Genomic DNA, 19,176 nt, shown 5'->3' with positions numbered 1-19,176 from the left:
GTTTGAGAGTTCTATTCCTCCTCAGTTCCTTTCCTGACACCAGCACGGATGTCTGCTGCCTCAGTGAGGTCCTTAGCAGGCCTGTGGACGCTGGCCATGGGGGCTGCTGTCTGTCCGGGCTGTGTATTCCGAGCCCCCGAAGAGGTGGAGAAAGCTGGGTTATAACCAGCAGCCTTGGCTCCAAGCTCTTCCTGGTCAACATTCGGCTCAGGCTTCTGCCAAACTCCAGGGGCCAGAGGGGAATGACACATTTTTTCCAAGTCAGCAAATGGAGCCGGGCCTGATGGCTGGGCGGCCACCGCTTCATTCCCGGAGATCTGCTGCCCTCAGCAGTGTGGCAGGCCCAAGGTCGGGAGGACTCGGGGGCAGCCTGGCTCACTGCCTTGAAAGCCAGTCACGCGCTGCTCTCTGTGGAGTGGAATGTGGGGGTCTGTGGAGCCCTGGGGGACCTCAGGATAAGCTGGAGGAGCAGGGTGGGAAGAAGGGTGCAGATTCCACACTTGAGCTCTTGCCTGTGACTGAAAGGCTGAGCTGTTTGGGCTCCCCCTGGCGGCTGGCCAGGCCTCTGGGTCCCTGTCTATATTCTAACTAGGAGGCAGGCCAGGCCTGGCCTCCAGGATTTTGGGAATTGATTCCATGGTAAAAGTTTGTGTCTTTAGTTGGTTGGCTGATGATGTTGGTATAAAAACCCCAAAAGCTTTTCCAAAGTTTGGGACCCAGTTCCTCCACTAGAGGAAATCTCAAAGTAGCCACTAGGTGGCAGGAGAGGCACATTGAACTTGGAGAGGGTTTGGTTACATTTATTTGAGGCCTCAGAAGGAACAGGGAGGGGAGGGCGTGCCTAGAGTTTTTGGCTGTTCTGCACCTTCTCCACAGGGCCGGGTTTTCACTTTGGGTCTAGGCTCTTGGGCATGGTGTTCAACAGTGGGCGCTAGGAGGAGTGTGCCCAGGAGCTGAGGTGGCTGCAGCAAGGGCCCATCTTGCCACGTGGCCGCTGGTTGCAGCACAGGTTGTGTTGGTTCTCCAGAGCGCCCACCCTCTTCCACCTCGGAGCAGTGAGCAGCATTTTGCAGCCCCTAGTTGGTGAGTGGCCTGGCCTAGCTCACTCGGGACCTGGAGGCTTGCACAGAGTTCTGTACACCTTGGTTGGGAAGGAGGCAATGTTTCCTCTGGAGATCCTGGATTCACCATGGTGCTCTTTTAACTGGGAGATTAAATAAAACACCTAGAACTTGGGAATGGAATCGTACAGCCCTTTCTAGGTCTCATGCCAAGACCGCACTGATACCTTTGGGCATCCAAGGTGAGGGACCCCACCTTGCAGGGCCTCTGCAGCCTCTGGAAATGCAGCCCTGGCGCCTTTAAGAGCCCAGGGCAGGCAGGAAAAGAATTTCAGTTTCAATCTGGCTTCTAAATTTGGAGTTTTGGGAAGGGAGGGATCAGATTTCAGCTGGAAGGGAAGGAGCTGACAGGAAGGCGCTGTGCAGAGCCTCCCCACCCCCGCCCATCCCCCCAGTTACTGACAGAGGAGCCATTTACAAAAGGCCGATTCTCTGGGGAGTGGAGAGGCAGGAACGCAGCGTCTGTGAGTAATTTCCTGCTCAATATGGCTGCTCTGACTCACACGATTCCCCTGGGGTCACTGCGGGCTGCAGCTCGCTCGCTCCTTCTGGTTCTTTCTCTTCTCCCTTTGTGGCTAGAATGAGCTAATTTTTTTTTTTTTTTTTTTGTCTTCCAGCCCCGATTCCTTTTTCCCCCCATCGTCTGTTTTTCTTTGCCAGAGTTACAGGGTCTCCTTCTGAAGGACTTAGGGAGACCCTGGGCATTGAAGGCCTGGGGGGCAGCCTGCAGCCCCTCCAAATAAACTACCTCTCTGGCCTTTCTGTGGGTGGGGGCCCAGGGCCACTGGAGTTCCAGGACATGGGCCCAGCTCTGGCTCTGCCAGAGGCCTTTTGAGGATCTGTTCTTTGGCCCTGGTGGGCGACGCTGGCCAGGAGGCAGGGGGTCTGTCTTCCAGTGCCCATCTGCCTGCCTTTGCCTCGGAGCCCTTGCCGGGCAGGCCCCTGGCAGACGAAGCCGACAGGGTGCGTCCTGGTTGCTTGCTCAGAGGGCCCTGTCCAGAGAGTGAAACTGGTTACACAGCTCCATGCTTCCTAAGCTTTCCCGGGCCTGGAAGTATGCACCGGGCTGGAGCCTGCAGACTGGGGAAGGGGCGGGGTAGGGCGGGGAGGGGGAGGGGAGGGGCTGGGGGTGGAGTGTAGTTGAGCTGGGCAGTTGAAACAAAGCTCCCCGGAGGTGAGGCCCCTGTAGGCTGGGGGTGCCTGGCTGCCCTCCTGGAGGAGCGAGCCTTGGATGATTTTGGGTGAAGCAAGTGGCCCAAGACAAGGCCCCCAGGGACCAGGGTGGGCTTTGTCTCTGTCGACTGCCTCAGGCTCTTGCTTGGCTGTGGTGGAGACTGAGAGGAGGGGAGGGGAGGGAGGAGCCTGTTGTCCTTGCTCCTGAACGTCGGTGTTTGGATGGGCTTTTTGGGAACCTGGGCCAGGGGAGGGAGATGAGGGGTAAAATGACAGTTTTTTTTGACTTAAATCTTAAAAGTTTTGTCACAGGTGCCCTTACTAGAGAAGTAAGAGGCCTGCCAGGAGTGGGTCACCAGGTGGCAGCCCATGGCTCAAGAGTGGGGGCTCCTAAGGGTCCTCGTGGTGAACTGATGCCCCATTTTGGAGAGCGTTTCTGGCTTATTTTTTCTCCTTCAGATAACCCAGCCTCCCCTGACACCTGCATGTTTCTGGAACCTTCCAAGTCTCTGTTTGCCAGACTCAGCCTCTTTGCAGAGTCTTCCTTCTGCAGCATGGGTCTGGGGTGCAGAACCCTGTTCCCCTGTAAATGCTGCCTATGAGCTGGGGGAATATGTCGAGGGGAATTATGAACTGCTTGGTTAATAAATACAAATGTGCTGGACTCGTGGTGTCAGGGGGATATGCTCAGGCACACAGGCGTCCTTCTGTGGTTTCTGACGTCATGGGAACTTCATGCTGGCTGCAGAATCTTTCTCTTCCTTCCTGGAGGGTCAGACTCTTTGGCAAGAGGGAGGACCAGGAATGGATCCGTCCTTGTGCCTGCCTCTTTCAGCTGCTGTCGCGGCCACCCCTTCCCCACCTCCTGGCCAGGCCAGGCTGGCTGCTCCTTCAGGCACCCCTGCCTCCCATCCGCCCTCTCTTCCCTCACTCTGCCTGCCATGCAGAGGGCTGTCGGATACCTGGGTTTGGTCATACCCACCTCGGTCCACTTGCAAATTGACCCTTTCCTCATCTCTTTTAGCTCTGCTGGTGGCAGGTGCAGACCACGTGTCCTGTGAGGGGGGGCCTGGGGGAGAAGGGGTGGGCCTGGAGGGGTGGGGTCAAGGTGCTGCTGCTGTTTATCTGAGCCCGAGTGAACCCCTGTGCTGGAGAGGTGCTCTGAGGCTCCTGGGGAGTCGGTAGGAATGACACCAGAAGCTCAGGTGGAGATCTTATCTTCCTGAGGCTGCGGGATTTGGTGGGCGACAGGAATTAGGCCCCCTTTTTTTTGGCTGTGGGAGAAAGAGGGGTGGCTGTGGGTGGGTGGGCATGGAATGTTATATTTTCCTAGCAGGCCTTGAGGGCCAAGGGGGAACCCTGTCTCTGGCACTTGCATATGCCTGTTTGTATGTTTGCACCCCAGGCAGATGTTGTAGCTTGGTCCCCAAGTGTCTGCGTGTGTGTTGCCTGTGTGTATGCATGTGTGTGTGTGTGTGTATGTGTGTGTATGCATGCATGGGTGTGACTTTGCTGCAGGGGAGGAGGGATGAGCTCCCAGCCAGCCCCTGCCTCTTCAGCTTGTGGCTTCTCTTTTTCAGATGAAGACTGGCCCATTTGCAGAGCACTCCAACCAGCTGTGGAACATCAGCGCTGTCCCTTCCTGGTCCAAAGTGAACCAGGGTCTCATCCGCATGTATAAGGCCGAGGTGAGTGGGGGCTGGCCAGTGTGCCTGTCCCTGCTGCCGCACTTAGTCCTGGGCTAGGGACAAAGCAAAATATGTGGGGCCTGGGGGTCCTGCTTCCTCCTACCCCACTGTTTTGCTCTGAATCTTAGGCCATCCCCTCTGATACCTGGGGCCTTGGAATCTCCCGTATGGGGCATGGGCAGTCAGAGAAGCACCAGCCACCCCAGCCCTGAAAGGCTGCAGCCCAGCTCTGTCCTGATGAGCTTGGAGGCTGAGGCAAGGACCTGCTACGTGGGGAGTTGGGGTGATGGGGGCCTCTGTTCTCCCTTGTCAAGTGGCCGAAGGCTCCTCGAGGCTTAGGCAGCCTGAGTCTGGCTCTCCCATGGCATACCTGGGAAGGGTCTTACCCTTTGGAGGCATCTCTAAAGTGCTGCCTTCAAATGTTAGTGTGTATGATCGCTGACTGGTGGGAGGTCTGAGAGTAGGCCAGGAATTGGCATTTTTATGGACCCCTTCAGGGATTTTGATGCAAATAGTTTTCCCTGCTCTCAAATCAGATGCGGAGGAGAGGAGAGCCGAGGTTTCCTGGAGCTCCCCCTGCTGGCAGGCAGCCGAGGGTGTCTCCTGCCCTCTTGGCAGTGTTCTTCCAGCCAAGGAGGTGGCCTTTTCCCTCTTGCAAGTGGGGAGGAGACATTTTATTTCTACCCTGTCCCTTCTGCTAGCTCCTCCCACTTCCTGGGAAGACTAATTCTAGAACTGCTTGACCTTGGCCAGGGAACGGCTGGATGTGAAGTTCCACACCTGGATTGATGGTTCCCTAAAGTCCCTTCTTTCTGTCCTCAGGCTGGTCCTGGTGACTAGTTCATGGCCTCAGACACTGTCCTGTGGGCATCATCTCTTGACTCCTGGCCAGCCTTCTCTTCTGGGAAGGGTTGCTCCAGGTCTTCATTGGACCCAAAGCTTCCTGGATCCCATCAGCAGTGGCGGGACAATGGGGAAGGGTGCCAGAGGCCAGTGGGGTGGGGGAGCACAGATACTTCCAGTTGGCTTGGCTCCCTGCACTCAGTCCTGAAGGGGTTAACGAGGCTTGAACTGAGCAGGCCCGGCCCTCTCTCCCTTCCGCCCCCTCCCCCTTTGGTCCCCTTCCTCTGGACCTCACATCCTGTGTTTAGGTTCCAACCCACATACCTCTAATCTGAGAGGCCTGAGAGCCTGTTGGCTGGAGCTGCCTAGGCTCCTTCCGGCCGCAGCTGGCCACCCCCGGCTCTCCACTCCTCTGCCGTGGGTCACTGCCCTCTGGTGTCCTGGTGTTCCTGACAACCCCACCCCCGCCTGTCCCACAGTGGGGACCTCTCCCTCTACTGTGCCCCCCCCCCCCCCCACCGCTCAGGGTGTCTGAGCATATGAGAGGTGCACAGCGCCCTCCAGCCTCCTCCCGACCCCAACCCTTGTGTGCCAAAGAGAGGACTCTGGCTGCCTTCCCTGCTTGGTACCTGAAGTACTCTACAAGCCTCTTAATTCAAGTGACTGTAAACTTCTCTTGACTCAGGCTCTAAGGCCCAAAGGATAGGGTTAGAGACCCTGTCCCCTTCTCTTACCTGCCCTTCCAGAGACAAAAGAACTCCGGGCTGACAGAGGATGAGGGAGGAGCATATTTGGATTGAAAATGGTGTGGCAGGAACACAGGGATGGTCCGCTGTGCACAGGCTGTCGGGGTCTCCGTGGGGTCTGAGCCACAGGGTGGCGAACACAAGGACACCGAAAATGACCAGCTCAGGACAAGGGGCTCTCTAGTAATCACAAAGTGGCCTTCCTGTGGCAGGCGCTGTGTGGGGAAGGGGACAGGCTCCTGTGTAGGGTGACGCTGGAACTCACTGACTTTAAGTCAGGCCGGGTGCGGTGGCTCGTGCCTGTAATCCCAGCACTTTGGGAGGCCGAGGCGGGCAGATCACGAGATCAGGAGATTGAGACCATCCTGGATAACACAGTGAAACCCCATCTCTACTAAAAATATAAAAAATTAGCCAGGCGTGGTGGCAGATGCCTGTAGTCCCAGCTACTCAGGAGGCTGAGGCAGGAGAATGGCATGAACCTGGGAGGTGGAGCTTGCAGTGAGCTGAGATGATGCCACTGCACTCCAGCCTGAGTGACAGAGTGAGACTGTCTCAAAAAAAAAAAAAAAAAAAAGATCAAGTCTTCGCCTGTAATCCCAGCACTTTGAGAGGCTGAGGCGGGTGAATCACTTGAGGCCAGGAGTTCGAGACCAACCTGGGCAACATGGTGAAACGCCGTTTTTACTAAAAATATGAAAATTAGCTGGGTGTGGTGGCTTATGCCTGTGGTCCCACCTACTTGGGAGGCTGAGACGGGAGAATCGCTTGAACCTGGGAGGCAGAGGTTGCAGTGAGTCGAGATCATACTGCTGCACTCCAGCCTGGGCAACAGAGTGAGACTCCATCTCAAAGAAAAAAAAAAAAAAGATCACTGGCTGGGTGCGGTGGCTCACATCTATAATCCCAGCACTTTGGGAGGCCAAGGCAGGTAGATCACCTGAGGTCAGGAGTTCGTGACCAGCCTGGCCAACATGGTGAAACACTGTCTCTACTAAAAATACAAAAGTTAGCCTGGCATCATGATGCGCACCTGTAATTCCAGCTACTCAGGAGGCTGAGGCAGGAGAATCACTTGAATTTGGGAGGTGGAGATTGCAGAGAGCCGAGATCGTGCCACTGCACTCCAGCCTGGGCAACAGAGCGAGACTCCATCTTTGAGAAAGAAAAAAAAGAAAAAATCACCAAGTCTTTGCAGTGTTCAGGGCTTATTGGCAACTTACTAGCAAGTAGCCCTTAGTCCTGAAGGGCCCATGGGCTAGCATTTTGTCTGCACAGAGGTCCAAGGAGAGGGCTTGCTTTCTCTGGCCAATTCTTAGACCCTAGGGAGGTCCTCCAAGGCCTGCCAGTCTTGCAGTCCAGGGGTACGTAGGAAGGCTGGGTCTTCAGTCAGAACTGGTTGATTGAGGGAAGTCAGCCTCCTGGGCTGCCACAGAAGTCTGACCAGCCTGGCAGTGGGTGGCCTCAGGATTTGGGTCTAACTGTCCCAGCTTTTCTGACCGAAGAACCAAGTGCTCTCAGGGGCCTTGTGTGGTTGGGGGGGCCTGTTTTTCCTGTGGGCCATGGCTGTGCAGTTGCTGCCTTCAGAAGGACCTTGTCAGAACTCAGGGAGTCCCTTCCCCAGCTTGAATCACCTCTGGCTGGAAGGTCAGAGGGGACAGGCTGAAGCCGCTGCTCCACCCAGGTACATGGGAGGGCCTTGCTGGGAGAAAGGCCGGGCGGGAGGCTCCTCCTGCCCTGGAGCCTTAGGCTTCCTTGGCCCAGCTCCTGGCCTCTCCTGTGGCTCTGAGGGAGCTGACTCTGGGGTCCTGTAGGCAGAATGGAAAGAACCCCTGCCTCCACCCCTTCTGGCCTTGCAACTTCTCCTGTGGGAGCTAGAGGGAGATTGACCTTTGACCCCTTCAGGAATTCCAGGGCCCTGGCGGGTGGGAGAGCTCTTATGACCACTTCCCGGATGACATAAGCACCATGGCAGCTGCCTTGGCCTCTGGCCTGGATCTGCGGCTGCTCCCCCTCCTGCCCAGGGACCACCTCCCGCTCCCTCTGCTCCCCGCATTCTGTGCCTCAGAGCCAGGATCCTCGCTGTGGCCAGGGCTCTGCTCCCCACTCCACCATAAACTTGGTTTCCATCCTTCTTTCCCTCCTGTCTTGGCGCCTCTTTGACCCACTCGTCACCCCCGTGCCTCTTCCTCCTATGTTCTACAGCTGGTTTTTGAGGAGAGGGAACCTGGGCCAGTCATAGCACCCCTTTGTCTCTCTAAGTGAGTTGGAGGTTGAGACCACAGCCACAGAGTGAGACTGTTACTCTCTCTGAGGCCATAAGTCTTGTTCCACCCCAGCCAGGAGGTGCCTAACATACTCTGATTGTTTCTGTGGCCAAAGGTGTGGGAGGAGGCCCTGGTCAGTCTTGGCAGATCCAACCCTCGCATGCCCACAGCAGCTCCTGTGAGAGCTAGTGTCCAGGTGTGGCGGGCATGGGGGTGCTGTCGTGGGAGCTGCAGCCGGAAGCTGGGGTCGGCTGCCTGTGGACCAGCCTAGTTTCTGTGACAGGCTCTGTCACTTGCTCTCCAGCTCTGCTTCTCTGCTAGGAGCCTGGCTGGGCTGGGCTCAGGGAGTTGGGCCTCCCCCCTGCTCAGCCATTCCCCTGTTCAGCACTCTTTCTCCCCCTGCCCCCCACACAGGCTGCTGGGAATTGCCCAGGAGTGGGGGGAACTCAATGTCAGCTGCTTCTTATTGTCTCACTCTGAAGTGCCAAGATGCCTTTTTCAGTCCAGAGAACTGAAAACTGGAGAAAACAGGCTCTGGGGCCCGGCCTCAGCCTCTTAGGCTTATGTTCAAATGTCCCCATGTCTCTTCTCTAGAACCGGGACCTGGGCTGGGGGTGGATCCCCAGTTATCAGGAGGGTTCTTTTCACCTCAGGTTCCCAACTTCCCTCTCTCAGCCAAGTGATGTCACTTGGCTGCCTCTTCTTGGTTTCTACCTTGTAGGTTTGGGCTGCCTTTTCTCTCTCTCTCTCGTGGGTCTCATTGTTGTGGAGTGGGTATTTTGGGATAGAAGGAGTGGGGCCACTTCCTGGACCTGGGATGGACACCTGGGAGCTGCTGCGGTTGTTGGGGTCCCGGCAGGGGTGTGGTGTGGCCCTCACCACTCTGCTCACCTGCTCCTTCCTCACAGTGCCTGGAGAAGTTCCCTGTGATCCAGCACTTCAAGTTCGGGAGCCTGCTGCCCATCCATCCTGTCACGTCGGGCTAGGAGGGGCTGAGCCGAAGAGCCACCCAGGCCACAGTTCCTGTGCCTGCCTTCCCCACCCCAGCAGTGGCCCCTCCCCATCCCCTCCCTCTGTTCGTCCCGTTTGATGAGAGGCTGTTTACTGGGGTGAGGTGGTGAGACGGGCTTGAGGGGGCTTGGAGCATAAGGCTTCAGGGCCCAAGTTGGGAGAAGTGACCAAAGTGTAGCTGGTTTCCTGAGCTCCCCTGTGCTGGACTGACCAGAAGAGAGGGTCTGGGGCCCGGACACTCGGCCACCCTCTCCTCTTCCTGGCCTCTCCTCCCTTTGCTCCTGTCCAGTCTGGTTTTGAGAGCAGGGGCTGTTCTGCAGCACTGCAGGGAGGGGAGGGGAGATACCCTGCTGCTTCCATTGCTTTTCCTTTCCCGGAGTCAATGCCTTTCTAAGGGTTGGAGCTGCTCCTTGCAGGGACAGGTCAGTTTCCCAGGCCGTGCTGGGGTGGCCATCTATGCTAGGGCTGGAAGCTGAGGCTGGCTGCCAGCCATGGGCTGGGGTGAGGGTGGGTGGGGTGGGGTGGTGGAGAGGCCTTAGCTGTCCTGGCTGGTGCCCCTCCCAGGCTCCTTTTCACCCTGCCCCCTGGGCCTGAGGCCCCCTGTGTCCACGCCTCCTCCTGGCTCTTCTGTTCTCTAGCCCTTGACTTTGCTGGGTTTCCTGGCTGTAGCCACATCTCTCCCGCTCCCCAAGGGTAGCATAGCCAATGGAAGCTGCCCTTTGGGTAGGTGCTGGGCTCCTGGGAGGGCCCAGCTGATGGGATGAGGCACGTCTTTCCAGAACCTTCCCTGGCAGGGAGGGGGGTGGCAGAAACTCAGGAAGGGGCTTGGGGCCCATTGTATCTGGAGAGCCTGGATTCCTTTTGGCAGTCTTAGGCCCGGCCGCTTCTGCTACCTTTGCACTGCTGCGAGTTTCACCCTGGGACCGTGGGCCCTGCTTCCCTGTTCCCCTGGGTGGTGGGTGGGCCCAGAAGGTAGCGGTCCCACGCCTTGTCCTCCCACCTCCCTGAACTGTCCATTGCCTTTATCGGGTGAGGTAAGTGACTGCCTCCCAAGCCCCGGCTTTGGCTCTGAGGATGGGCCCAGAGGGGGCTGGGCAGGCCCATTGAGGGCCACCAATTGAGGTTTCTCCTAGGGCTGTTCCTGGGCCTGCCTCTTACAGGCTCATCCCCCAGGCCTGCCCTTCTCCACTGCCCCCTCCTGTGTCTGGGTCCACACACCCTTCGGGAAGGGGGAGCACTGAGAAGCACAACACAGGGGCTTGGCCTGGAATCCGGTGATGATCTGGGCAGAGGCTGGGTCAGGAGTCCCAAAGGTCAGTGACAGTTTCTCAGAAGAGGCCCAGCGTCCACCTCTCTCCCAGGGCCAGACACCCCTTCCTGGCTCCCCCATCCCCCTTTGGGCTCCCAACCCCTTGCACCCTCATTGCTGTTCGGATTAAAGCCTCTGTTTTGCACCTGTCACCTGTGTGAGGTATGTCTTTTCATGTCACATGTTTAGCCCATCTCTGCATGACTGACCTCCATCAGGTCCTCTTTCCTCAGGCCACAGTGTCTGAGACTTGAGCTGTTTCAGTTTGGGTTGAACCTTTCCTGGGTTTAAATCCCAGCTGTCTGCAGCCCCAGCTGCAAGGTTGTAAGTTACTGAAGCCTCTGAGCCCCAGCTTCCTCATTCACAAAATGAGGACAGTAACAGGGTGACTGCCAGGAGTGGACAGCAGATGTGAAGTTCTCAGGTTAGGGCCTGGCACATAGCATATCCTGGGTGTTTGCTGCAGCTGTGCTTGGTGAAGGGGCCCCTCTGGACTCCCGGCTTAGCACCAAGCTGGCCAGGGAGCCTTTGGATGGGCTTTGACAGTGGAACATGCACCTGTGGTTTATGAGGGGGTGGCCCTCTATTCTCCCTTCTCTGCCCCTTCTGTCCCTGCTGGGCTGGAGTTGGGGGTCTTAGGCTGCTGTGCCCCAGACTTCCTTAAGACACTCTTGCTCAGAGAACAAGGGTCCTTTACCTTTCTCTTGCCCATAGAGGCCTTGCACGGACTGGAAAGCTTTAGCCCCTCAACACCTTGCACCGCCTTGGAGCCTGGTGACCAGCAGCCCTGTCTGGAGTCAGGCACACCCGAGTTCAAACCGAGCAGCTGCTCCTTACTCACCAGGAGTAGGAGGGCCCTGATGGTTGACTTCATCTCTCTGAGCCTTGGCTTCCTGATCTGAAAAATGGGCTTAATGACGTTCCTATCGTTGGTCTTGAGGATTCCTTCATTTCACAAATAGTGGCTGCATGTTCCTCAAGACTGCAGTGCATCCAAATATGACTGTTAGGTAGTGGATGGATTATGGAGAAAATAACCTTAGAAAATTACAGAAGGCATTGATGGGGGCGGGGCAGGGGGTTACTTGCCTAGAAGGTCCTGTGAGCTGATACCCCGAGGACAAGAAAGAGCCGCTACAGAGAGCTCAGGCCCGGGCCCAGAGGGCTAGGGTTGGGTGGAGGGGCCAGACTTTTAGGCTGGGGCCTTGGCGGGCTCTGCTGAGTTTGGACAATGTTCTATGGGAAGGTGCTGGAGGGTTTTGTTGGGGAGAAGGGGAGACAGGACCATTTGGGATGCTGTAGCTGTGATTGGGCACAGGGATGGTGGTGGCCTGGGTGAGGGTTCAGAGTAGGGTGGTGGGAAGTAGTCCAATTTAGGCTGCATTTGGTATCGCTAACAGGAAGGGAGTTACGACAGGGAGCTGAGCAGCCAAGAACCCCAATTATTATGTGGCTGGGTGCCATTTCCTGGGGTGGGGGGCCCTGAGGGATAGGAATTGCTGTGGGGGCACGGAACTGCCTGTTAGCTTCTAAGAGGAGGTGCTGAGGAGGAGGGCGCTGGGGTGGGCTTCTGAAGAGGATGGAGGTGGCGGGCATGGTGACGAGGCATAGTGCCAAATGGGTGGAACATGCAGCTAAGAGAGAGGAGAGGGCCGGCTTCTGCACAGAGGAGGAGGGTGGGGTGTGGGCAGGGGACCCTAAGCTTCAAACACAAGGAGCATTGGCCCTGGGTGGGCTTCCGTGGGGTAGTGGAGGGGTGAGCAGAGATGAGAACATGGGCGGCACCCTGTGAGGTCTGCTTGGCGTGGCACAGGCCCCCAGCATAGGAGGAAGATGTGGAGGGATGGTCTGTGGTCTGCTGCCTGAGGTGGACACTGGTGAGACATCACTTGCTTCTCTTCTGAGTTTCACTGTGGCGGGAGTGGGGACGGGAGAGTGGGCAGGGTGGCGGCCAAGGGACTGCCTTGAAGGTGGGCTCTGGTCAGGCCAGCAAGGGGCTGCCTCCTGCTGTGTGCTGGGAATGTCCAGGAGAACGGGAGGCTGAAGGAAGCGAGGTTCTGAGAAGGTATACTGGGGGCCTTCTGGGGCAGGCGGCTGCAGCGGGATGCTCGTTTCTCCCTGTGGGAGGGAGGCAGACCCTGCACCGATTTGGTGGTGGGTTGGGCTGGGTTTATTTTTACAGGGAAATGTAAGGCACAAGGGGCAGTGAGAGCACACTGAGGGCGTGGGTGTGGGCTTCTGGGCAGGGCGGGAGCCCACTCAGGCCCTGGGAGATGGGCCGTGGGGGCACACGCACCTGCAGCCCATGCTGAGCTCGGTGAAGGTTGGCCTGCTGCTGGCACTCCAGCAGCTCAGCGTGTCCGAAGGAAGCCCTCTGAGTGTTGGGGGGCCACAGAGCTGGAGGGCGGGTGTCATTTCCCAGCATCCTGGGCCACAGGAGCTCCAGAGGACAAGCTAACCTCAGCCGCCTGTGCTCCTTTTTGATTCGCCAGGGCAGAGGCCGCTTCGTTGCTCATGGGAGGTGAGAGGAAGAAGCCTTCCTGGGAGAAAAATCCCGGGCAGAGGTTGGGGTTGGAAGGAGAACAAAGCTCAGGGTTTGGTGTGCCCGAGATTTGGGCCTAAGTCGGGTGATATGTTTTTCTTGAATCCCACAAGCATTAAGCATGTGTTATATACGTATGAGGTGTTGGAGGAATATGGAGATGAGAAAAAGGTAAGAATCTGCCTTCAAGAAACTTCCAGCTTACTGGGGAAATAGATGGAGAACTAGTTGCAAAGGAGGGTGGAAGGTGATGCGGCTGGGTGGACTTCAGGTAAGCTCTGAAATACTCTGTGGAGGAGGTGGCATGTGGGCATCCTCTCACCTGGGTGATGGGCACAGACCAAGGACGTGCTAGCAGGGCCATTGTGCACAGAGATGTGAAGAGGTGGCTGGCAGGGGACACAGCTGCAACAGCAGGTGGGGGCTGACCTGCAGAAGGCTTTAGCGCCAGCTCGGGGTCCAAGACCCCTGCCATGGAGGCCCGTAGCACTCCACACATAGCCTTGACACTTGCCTAGCTGCATTTAATTCTCTACAAAATGCATTGCTTAAGGTTCGTCTTCCCTGCTAGAAGGTGAGCTGCAGGAGGGCAGGGACTGACTGTCTTGCCCACTGCTGTATCCCAGTGCCCAGCAGAGACTGGCACACAGCAGGCACCCGGAAGCAGGAATCAGTGGTTCGGTGGGGAGTTGGTGGGGAGCTGGGGAAGTATTTAACTGGCGCCTCTGTGGTGTGTGTGAGACAAGGATTGGGATTTAGGAAACTCGTGGGCAGCTGGCTGGATGCTGGTGATGGGACTGGAGCCTTGGCACAGATAAGAGATGTTGAAGGCTCTGAGCAGCACAGAGAGAGGCCCTGGGCTGGGAAGCAGAGGGTGGAGGTAGGAGCTGGTGCTGAGGAAGAGTGAGGAGTTCTCGGTGACCCTAGGCACGTGCCTGAGAAGAGGACTCCGGGGAAGGTAGCTCAGCCAAGGGTGCAGAGTTTGAGGAGCTCTGGTAGACATGTTGCATGGGCTGACTGGGAGGCTGGCAGGGCTGCCAGGCCCCAGGTGGAGTGGGGAATCTGGGGCCAAAGGGATTCCCAGAATCCTCTGCTGCGCCCTGCTTGTTCTCCAGCCTCAGGCCCTTGCCCACACCCTTGCTGTCAAGGTCCAGCCACCCTGGCTGCCTCTCTTCCTCACACTCCTGGAGCCGCTGATCAGTTTGGCCATGTTCGAAGAACCCTTTACCCCACTGGGGAGACCCTGGTCTTTCTTTGGGGCTCAGCTGAGGCTTTGCTCCCTATGAGAGGCCTCCCCTGGCCCCCTAGACTGGGGCTGGTGTCCTGGGCCTGCTTGCCTGGGTGTCCCCGCCCCACCCAGCACTCAGCCGTACCCCTGCTGTGGGGACACCAGGGTCTTTTTTGGGGAGGGGCAGCCACCTGGTTGGAATTTGGGGTGGTAGGGGGCTGTCTGCTCTGCAGACATAGCTTCTCTTTCCTTGGGGTTCCTTGGTGGGGGCTGATGGAGAATCATGTGAGGCAGGCTAAGGCCCACCACCTTGCACTCAGCACCTAGCTTTGCTGCTCCTGTGAGGCCAGAGACCTCATCTGTCCTATTTCCTGCTAGCCCTAGGAGGGTCCTACAGGCACTCGGTACGTATCTGTGAAATGGCTGTGATAGTGGCAGGGGTCCTCGTGCAGAGCATGATAGAGACACAGGAGGGGGCAGGTCGGCCCTGGAGAATCCATGGTGAGAGGAAGCTGGGGCACGTGAGCAGAGCGGGCAGGGAGACTGATCACTGTTGCCCTGGTGCCAGGCAGCCAGCACTGGAGGTGGGTATGGGGCCTGTAAGAGGGCAGTTCTGAGTGCTGTGGAGCCAAGCGGAGGAGCAGTGGGCTGGAGAGAAAGGGTGAGGTTGGTACAGGGGAGGAAGAAGGAGGCAGGTGGGCATGGAGGGGCCTGGGGTACCTGAGTGCCACTGCAGGCCGAGGGCGGAGGAAGGGAGCTGAGGAGAGGACCAGAGAGGCCCAGGTCAGGGTTGAGCCCGGAGGCTGGCTGGCTTTCATTCACTAGCGGACACTGCTGGAGCCCTCTTGCTCTAGTCTGGGGACAAGTGTTGGGGCGCTGCGGTGAACAAGACCGGCAGCACCGTCCCTCCTGGAGCATTTTCCCTCCTGGACTTAGTCTAGCAGAACCTGGGAAGCACCCTATGTGTTCAGCAGTTGGGGATTGTTAGGGGCTGGAGGGAGCAGTCATGCTATGGGCTGTCAGATGATGCGATTATCCATTTATTTGTGCGGATAATCTGTTATTAGTGGGGAAGGCAGCTGCAAAGACTGTAGGTGAAGGACAATGCTTTTTTGTAAAAAAGCAGAAATCTACATTCTTGATCTGTCTGTCTGTCTGTCTGTCCATCTACATGAACACAGGCCCAGGTAGTAATGGGCTTATCTCTGGGTGGTGGGGATATGAGGGTTTTTGGAAAATTCTTAATGCTTTTCCTGCTTCCAAGATAGTTATGAAAATGCCAACATGGTTGGGTGTGGTAGCTCACGCCTGTGATCCCAGCCCTTTGGGAGGCCGAGGCAGGTGGATCACGAGGTCAGGAGATTGAGACCATCCTGGCCAACATGGTGAAACCCTATCTCTACTAAAATACAAAAAATTAGCCGGGTATGGTGGTGCACGCCTGTAGTCCCAGCTACTTGGAAGGCTGAGGCAGGAGAATCAGTTGAATCTGGGAGGCGGAGGTTGCAGTGAGCTGAGCTTACACTACGTACTCCAGCCTGGGCGACAAAGCAAGACTCCGTCTCAAAAAAAGAAAATGCCCAACATTACTGAACCACAAAAGAAAAAGTAGTGGCAGGTCAGTTTTCACCTTGCTTTATGTTTTTCATATTTGGTTTTTAAATCTTTCTACCATATCCACATAGTACTTTTGTAATAAGAAAAAAAAAAGGAAACTGAATAAAAAGATTTCGCCCCTAACAAGCACTGGAGGATGGTGCGTCTTCAGCAGAGAGGAGGGGGATTGTCCTTCCAGTCAGGAGGGAGAGGAAGGAGAGGGGCCTTGCTCAGATCTGTTGGAATAAAGAAGGGGAGGTGAGTTCTTGGTAGGTGCTTTGGCCCAGAGACCCCCTGAGAGGGAGTGAGCAGTTACGGCTCGGGGATTCAGGGAGTGAGAGCTGTTGGGGAAATAGTGTTTGAGAATTCATGTGAGCTGGACCCAGGGAGAGGAGGCAGCTTGGATCCCGATTCCTCAGGGGGCCTTTGGACTGGGGAGAGTTGAGGTGGCCAGCAGTTCCCTGGCGGGCATCTGCAGCCTCCCTGGTGACCTCTGGGACCCAGCCTCTGTTCTCAGGACCCCAGCACACATGGGTTGGATCCAGAATTCAGTCCCAAAGTTGAGATGCTCTTTCTCCTGCCTGGGCGCTGGATGGGGGGTTTGGTGGTTATAAACCAAGGGACGAATGGTTCAGTTTCTCTCAGTGCTGGTGCTGCTGCTGGGAGTATTTTCCTGAATCACAGTGAAGAGGCAGAGCCCCTGATGGGTCCAGCTTCATCCCCCATCCTCCCCTGAGCAGGTGACATCAAGGGACACCTGGGACAACACCCAGGAGTAGACGGACCTGTGAGGATGCTCAGAGCTGTGGTGATGAGAGGTACTCCACAGTGGCTGCACGTGGCTGGAGCTCTGGGAGGCTCCCCCTCCTGGCAGAGCGGCTGGCTGTATCCCCAGTTCTGGCCCCAAGGCTGGGCCTTTGCTGGCATGTAGCAAGATCTCCCAGTCTGAGCCTGGACAGATTCCTTGACCCTCATTATTTGCCAGAGACAAAGTTGGAGCTTTTCAAAAGGAACGCTGCAAAGGCAGGCCAAGTGCAGCGCCTCATCATGGTAACTGGACCCAGCCCCAGGCAAGACGGTAAGGCAGGTGGGCTGCGGACGGACCAGCCTGCTCCTGCTTCCCACCTCTGCTTGGGGAGATTGGGCTTGGCCCTCTCTGGGCTGGCAGACTGCACACACCCTCTAGAGCCAGGTCCTACCCTCTGCAAGGGGTGGGGAGTGTGGTGACCGAGGTGCACGTGGGCTCTGGTGTGGCTCTTGCATTTCTCGCTGTGTGACCTTGAGCCATAACTGAACCCCATCTGAGCCTCAGTTTCCTTATGTATAAACAAGGTAAGTAAACATGGCCTTACGGGGTGGACGTACCAGCCACTGAATGGACACAGCCCAGGGCTTTGCCAGCACCGTCTCATTGAATCTCCGCAGGTCACCCTGCGAGGTGGGTATGTGGCAACCAAGCTACAGGGGAGGAATTCCTTGGTGGTAAGTGGGTTTCAGACCCGGGCCATCAGGCTCCAGCGTGGACATTTCTTTCTTTCTTTCTTTTTTTTCTTTCCTTGAGACAAGAGTCTTGCTCTGTCATCCAGGCTAGAGTGTAGTGGCACCATCTCTGCTCACTGCAACCCCCGCCTCCCGGGTTCCATCAATTCTCCTGCCTTAGCCTCCCAAGTAGCCAGGATTACTGGTGTGCACCACCACGCCCGGTTAATTTTGTATTTTTAGTAGAGACGGGGTTTCACCATGTTGACCAGGCTGGTCTGGAATTCCTGACCTCAGGTGATCCACCCACCTTGGCCTCCCAAAGTGCTGGGATTACAGGCATGAGCCACTGTGCCCGGCTCAGTGTGGACATTTCTACCCACTGAGCCCAATAATGGCTGTGAATCTGTCCCATGAATGTTTACTGAGCACTTGCTCTGCCAGGCTCCAAGGAGACCCCGAGGACCATGGAGGAGGCAGATGTGGTTCTGTCCCTCACGGAGGTTTAAGGAGGACACAGTGGGGGCGTGTGGGGAGCTGTGGGAATGTCGTGGACAGGGTGAAGAGGCTTCCTTGAAGGCAGGATGAAGGCTCCAGCAGCAAGGCTGGGAGGTAGGCTGGGTGTCTGGAGCTGGGCAGTCGTTCCCTTGCTGGCTACGGACCCCAGGCCTGGCTTCTGCCCGGACTGTGCTCGCCTGGCCAGTCCTTCAGGAGTGGCTCCTGCTGTACTCCATGCAAGTTCCTGGTCCCCATGTCTCAGTTGCCACTCCTGCTCCAGGCCCCAGCAGCTGCCTGTCCCCTGACCTCTGGGGGTTCCTGTAGAGAGCTTGGAGCTGGGGGCTCCTGCACACAGCCTGTGTGTCTGGCCCTGAGCTTAGTGCTTGGAAGCTTTTCTTGCCTCATCCTCACAATGGGTGATGACGTCCTCATTTCACAGAAGGGTCTGGGGTCTCTTTCCTGCCAAAGCTCGTGCTCCTGCAGCCTCTCCATGGGACCTGACCTGAGGCCTCGGGTGGCATGGGCTGCCATGTGCTGCCTGTCCCCACTGTGGTGGCCTGAGAGCCCTCCTCCACTCCACTCTACCCCTTCCCCCTCCCCCTCCTCTTTCTCCTGCTCCTGTGCCCGTCTCTACAGGACTGGCCCCAGACCCTGGTCCTGTGTGAGAGGCGCCTCTTCCAAGGGCCCAGTTTTCTTTTTGGAGGCAGGGCCGATTTGCACAAAGGTGACAAAGAGGCAGGACAGCAAGGACAGCAATGACCCTCTGGCTGGTAGCATGCTTCTTGTGCAGATTGTGCTTTATGTGTTACCTCGTGGAGTCCCCACAGTGAGCCGAGAAGTCAGCATCACATTCCCAGTCAAGGGCTTTTGGTGGTGGGGCTCAGATTTTAGTGGTGTCACAGGGCCTCCAGCTTGTCCTACTGGGTTCGGGGTGGTGCCCAGGTTTGTCTGACACCAGGTCCTACAAGGGCCAGCATGGTGGGGCACCCAGAGCCGGGCAAAGGAAAGATTGGCTATGGCCATGTGGCTCCTCGTTCTCCCCAAGGCATTCTGTCTCCGTGGACAGCCATCAGGCCCCAAATCCAGGTGTCCTCCTTTTTATTTTTTGAGACAGGATCTTGCTCTGTCACCCAGGCTGGAGTGCAGTGGCTTGATTTCAGCTCACTGAAGCAACCTCTGCCTCCCAGGTTCAAGTGATTCTCCTGGCTCAGCCTCCCGAGTAGCTGGGATTATAGGCACGTACCACCATGCCTGGCTAAGTTTGTATTTTTAGTAGAGACGGGGTTTCACCATGTTGGCCAGGCTGGTGTCCAACTCCTGGCCTCAAGTGATCCACCCGCTTCAGCCTCCCAAAGTACTGGGATTATAGGAGTGAGTCACCGTGCTTGGCCCAGGTGTTATCTTTTTTATTTTTATTTTTTGAGACAGGGTCTTGCTCTGTCGTCCAGGCTGGTGCAGTGGCACGATCATAGCTCACTGCTGCCTTGGCCTCGTTTACCCTCTGTTGCTTGAGAGTTTACTCTCCTGGGTCCACACCTGGGACTACAGATGTGCACCATTATGCCCAGCTAAATTTAAAAAACTTTTTTCTGTAGAGTCAGGGTCTCCCAACGTGGCCCAAGCGGGTCTCAAACTCCTGAGCACAAGTGATCCTCGTGCCTTGGTCTCTGAAAGT

At 56.8% G+C, this 19,176-nt stretch overlaps 1 protein-coding gene across 6 annotated transcripts in view; it reads left to right on the top strand.

Moving 5' to 3' along the window:
- Positions 1-10,310, top strand: part of PTPA (protein phosphatase 2 phosphatase activator) — a 39,607-nt gene extending 29,297 nt beyond the window's left edge. For all 6 annotated transcript variants that reach the window (XM_025359570.1, XM_025359571.1, XM_025359574.1 and 3 more), the window contains 2 exons: positions 3,875-3,982; positions 8,747-10,310. In XM_025359570.1, the coding sequence (XP_025215355.1) occupies positions 3,875-3,982; positions 8,747-8,824 (186 nt within the window). In that variant the 3' untranslated portion in view covers positions 8,825-10,310. The remainder of the gene's footprint in view (positions 1-3,874; positions 3,983-8,746) is intronic.
- Positions 10,311-19,176: the final 8,866 nt, after the last annotated feature.

The sequence above is a fragment of the Theropithecus gelada genome, chromosome 15, assembly GCF_003255815.1.
Source record: "Theropithecus gelada isolate Dixy chromosome 15, Tgel_1.0, whole genome shotgun sequence".
NCBI classification, from domain to species: Eukaryota; Metazoa; Chordata; class Mammalia; order Primates; family Cercopithecidae; genus Theropithecus; species Theropithecus gelada.
Note: the sequence above shows the minus strand (reverse complement) of the source record. Positions and strands in the feature narration are given on the sequence as shown.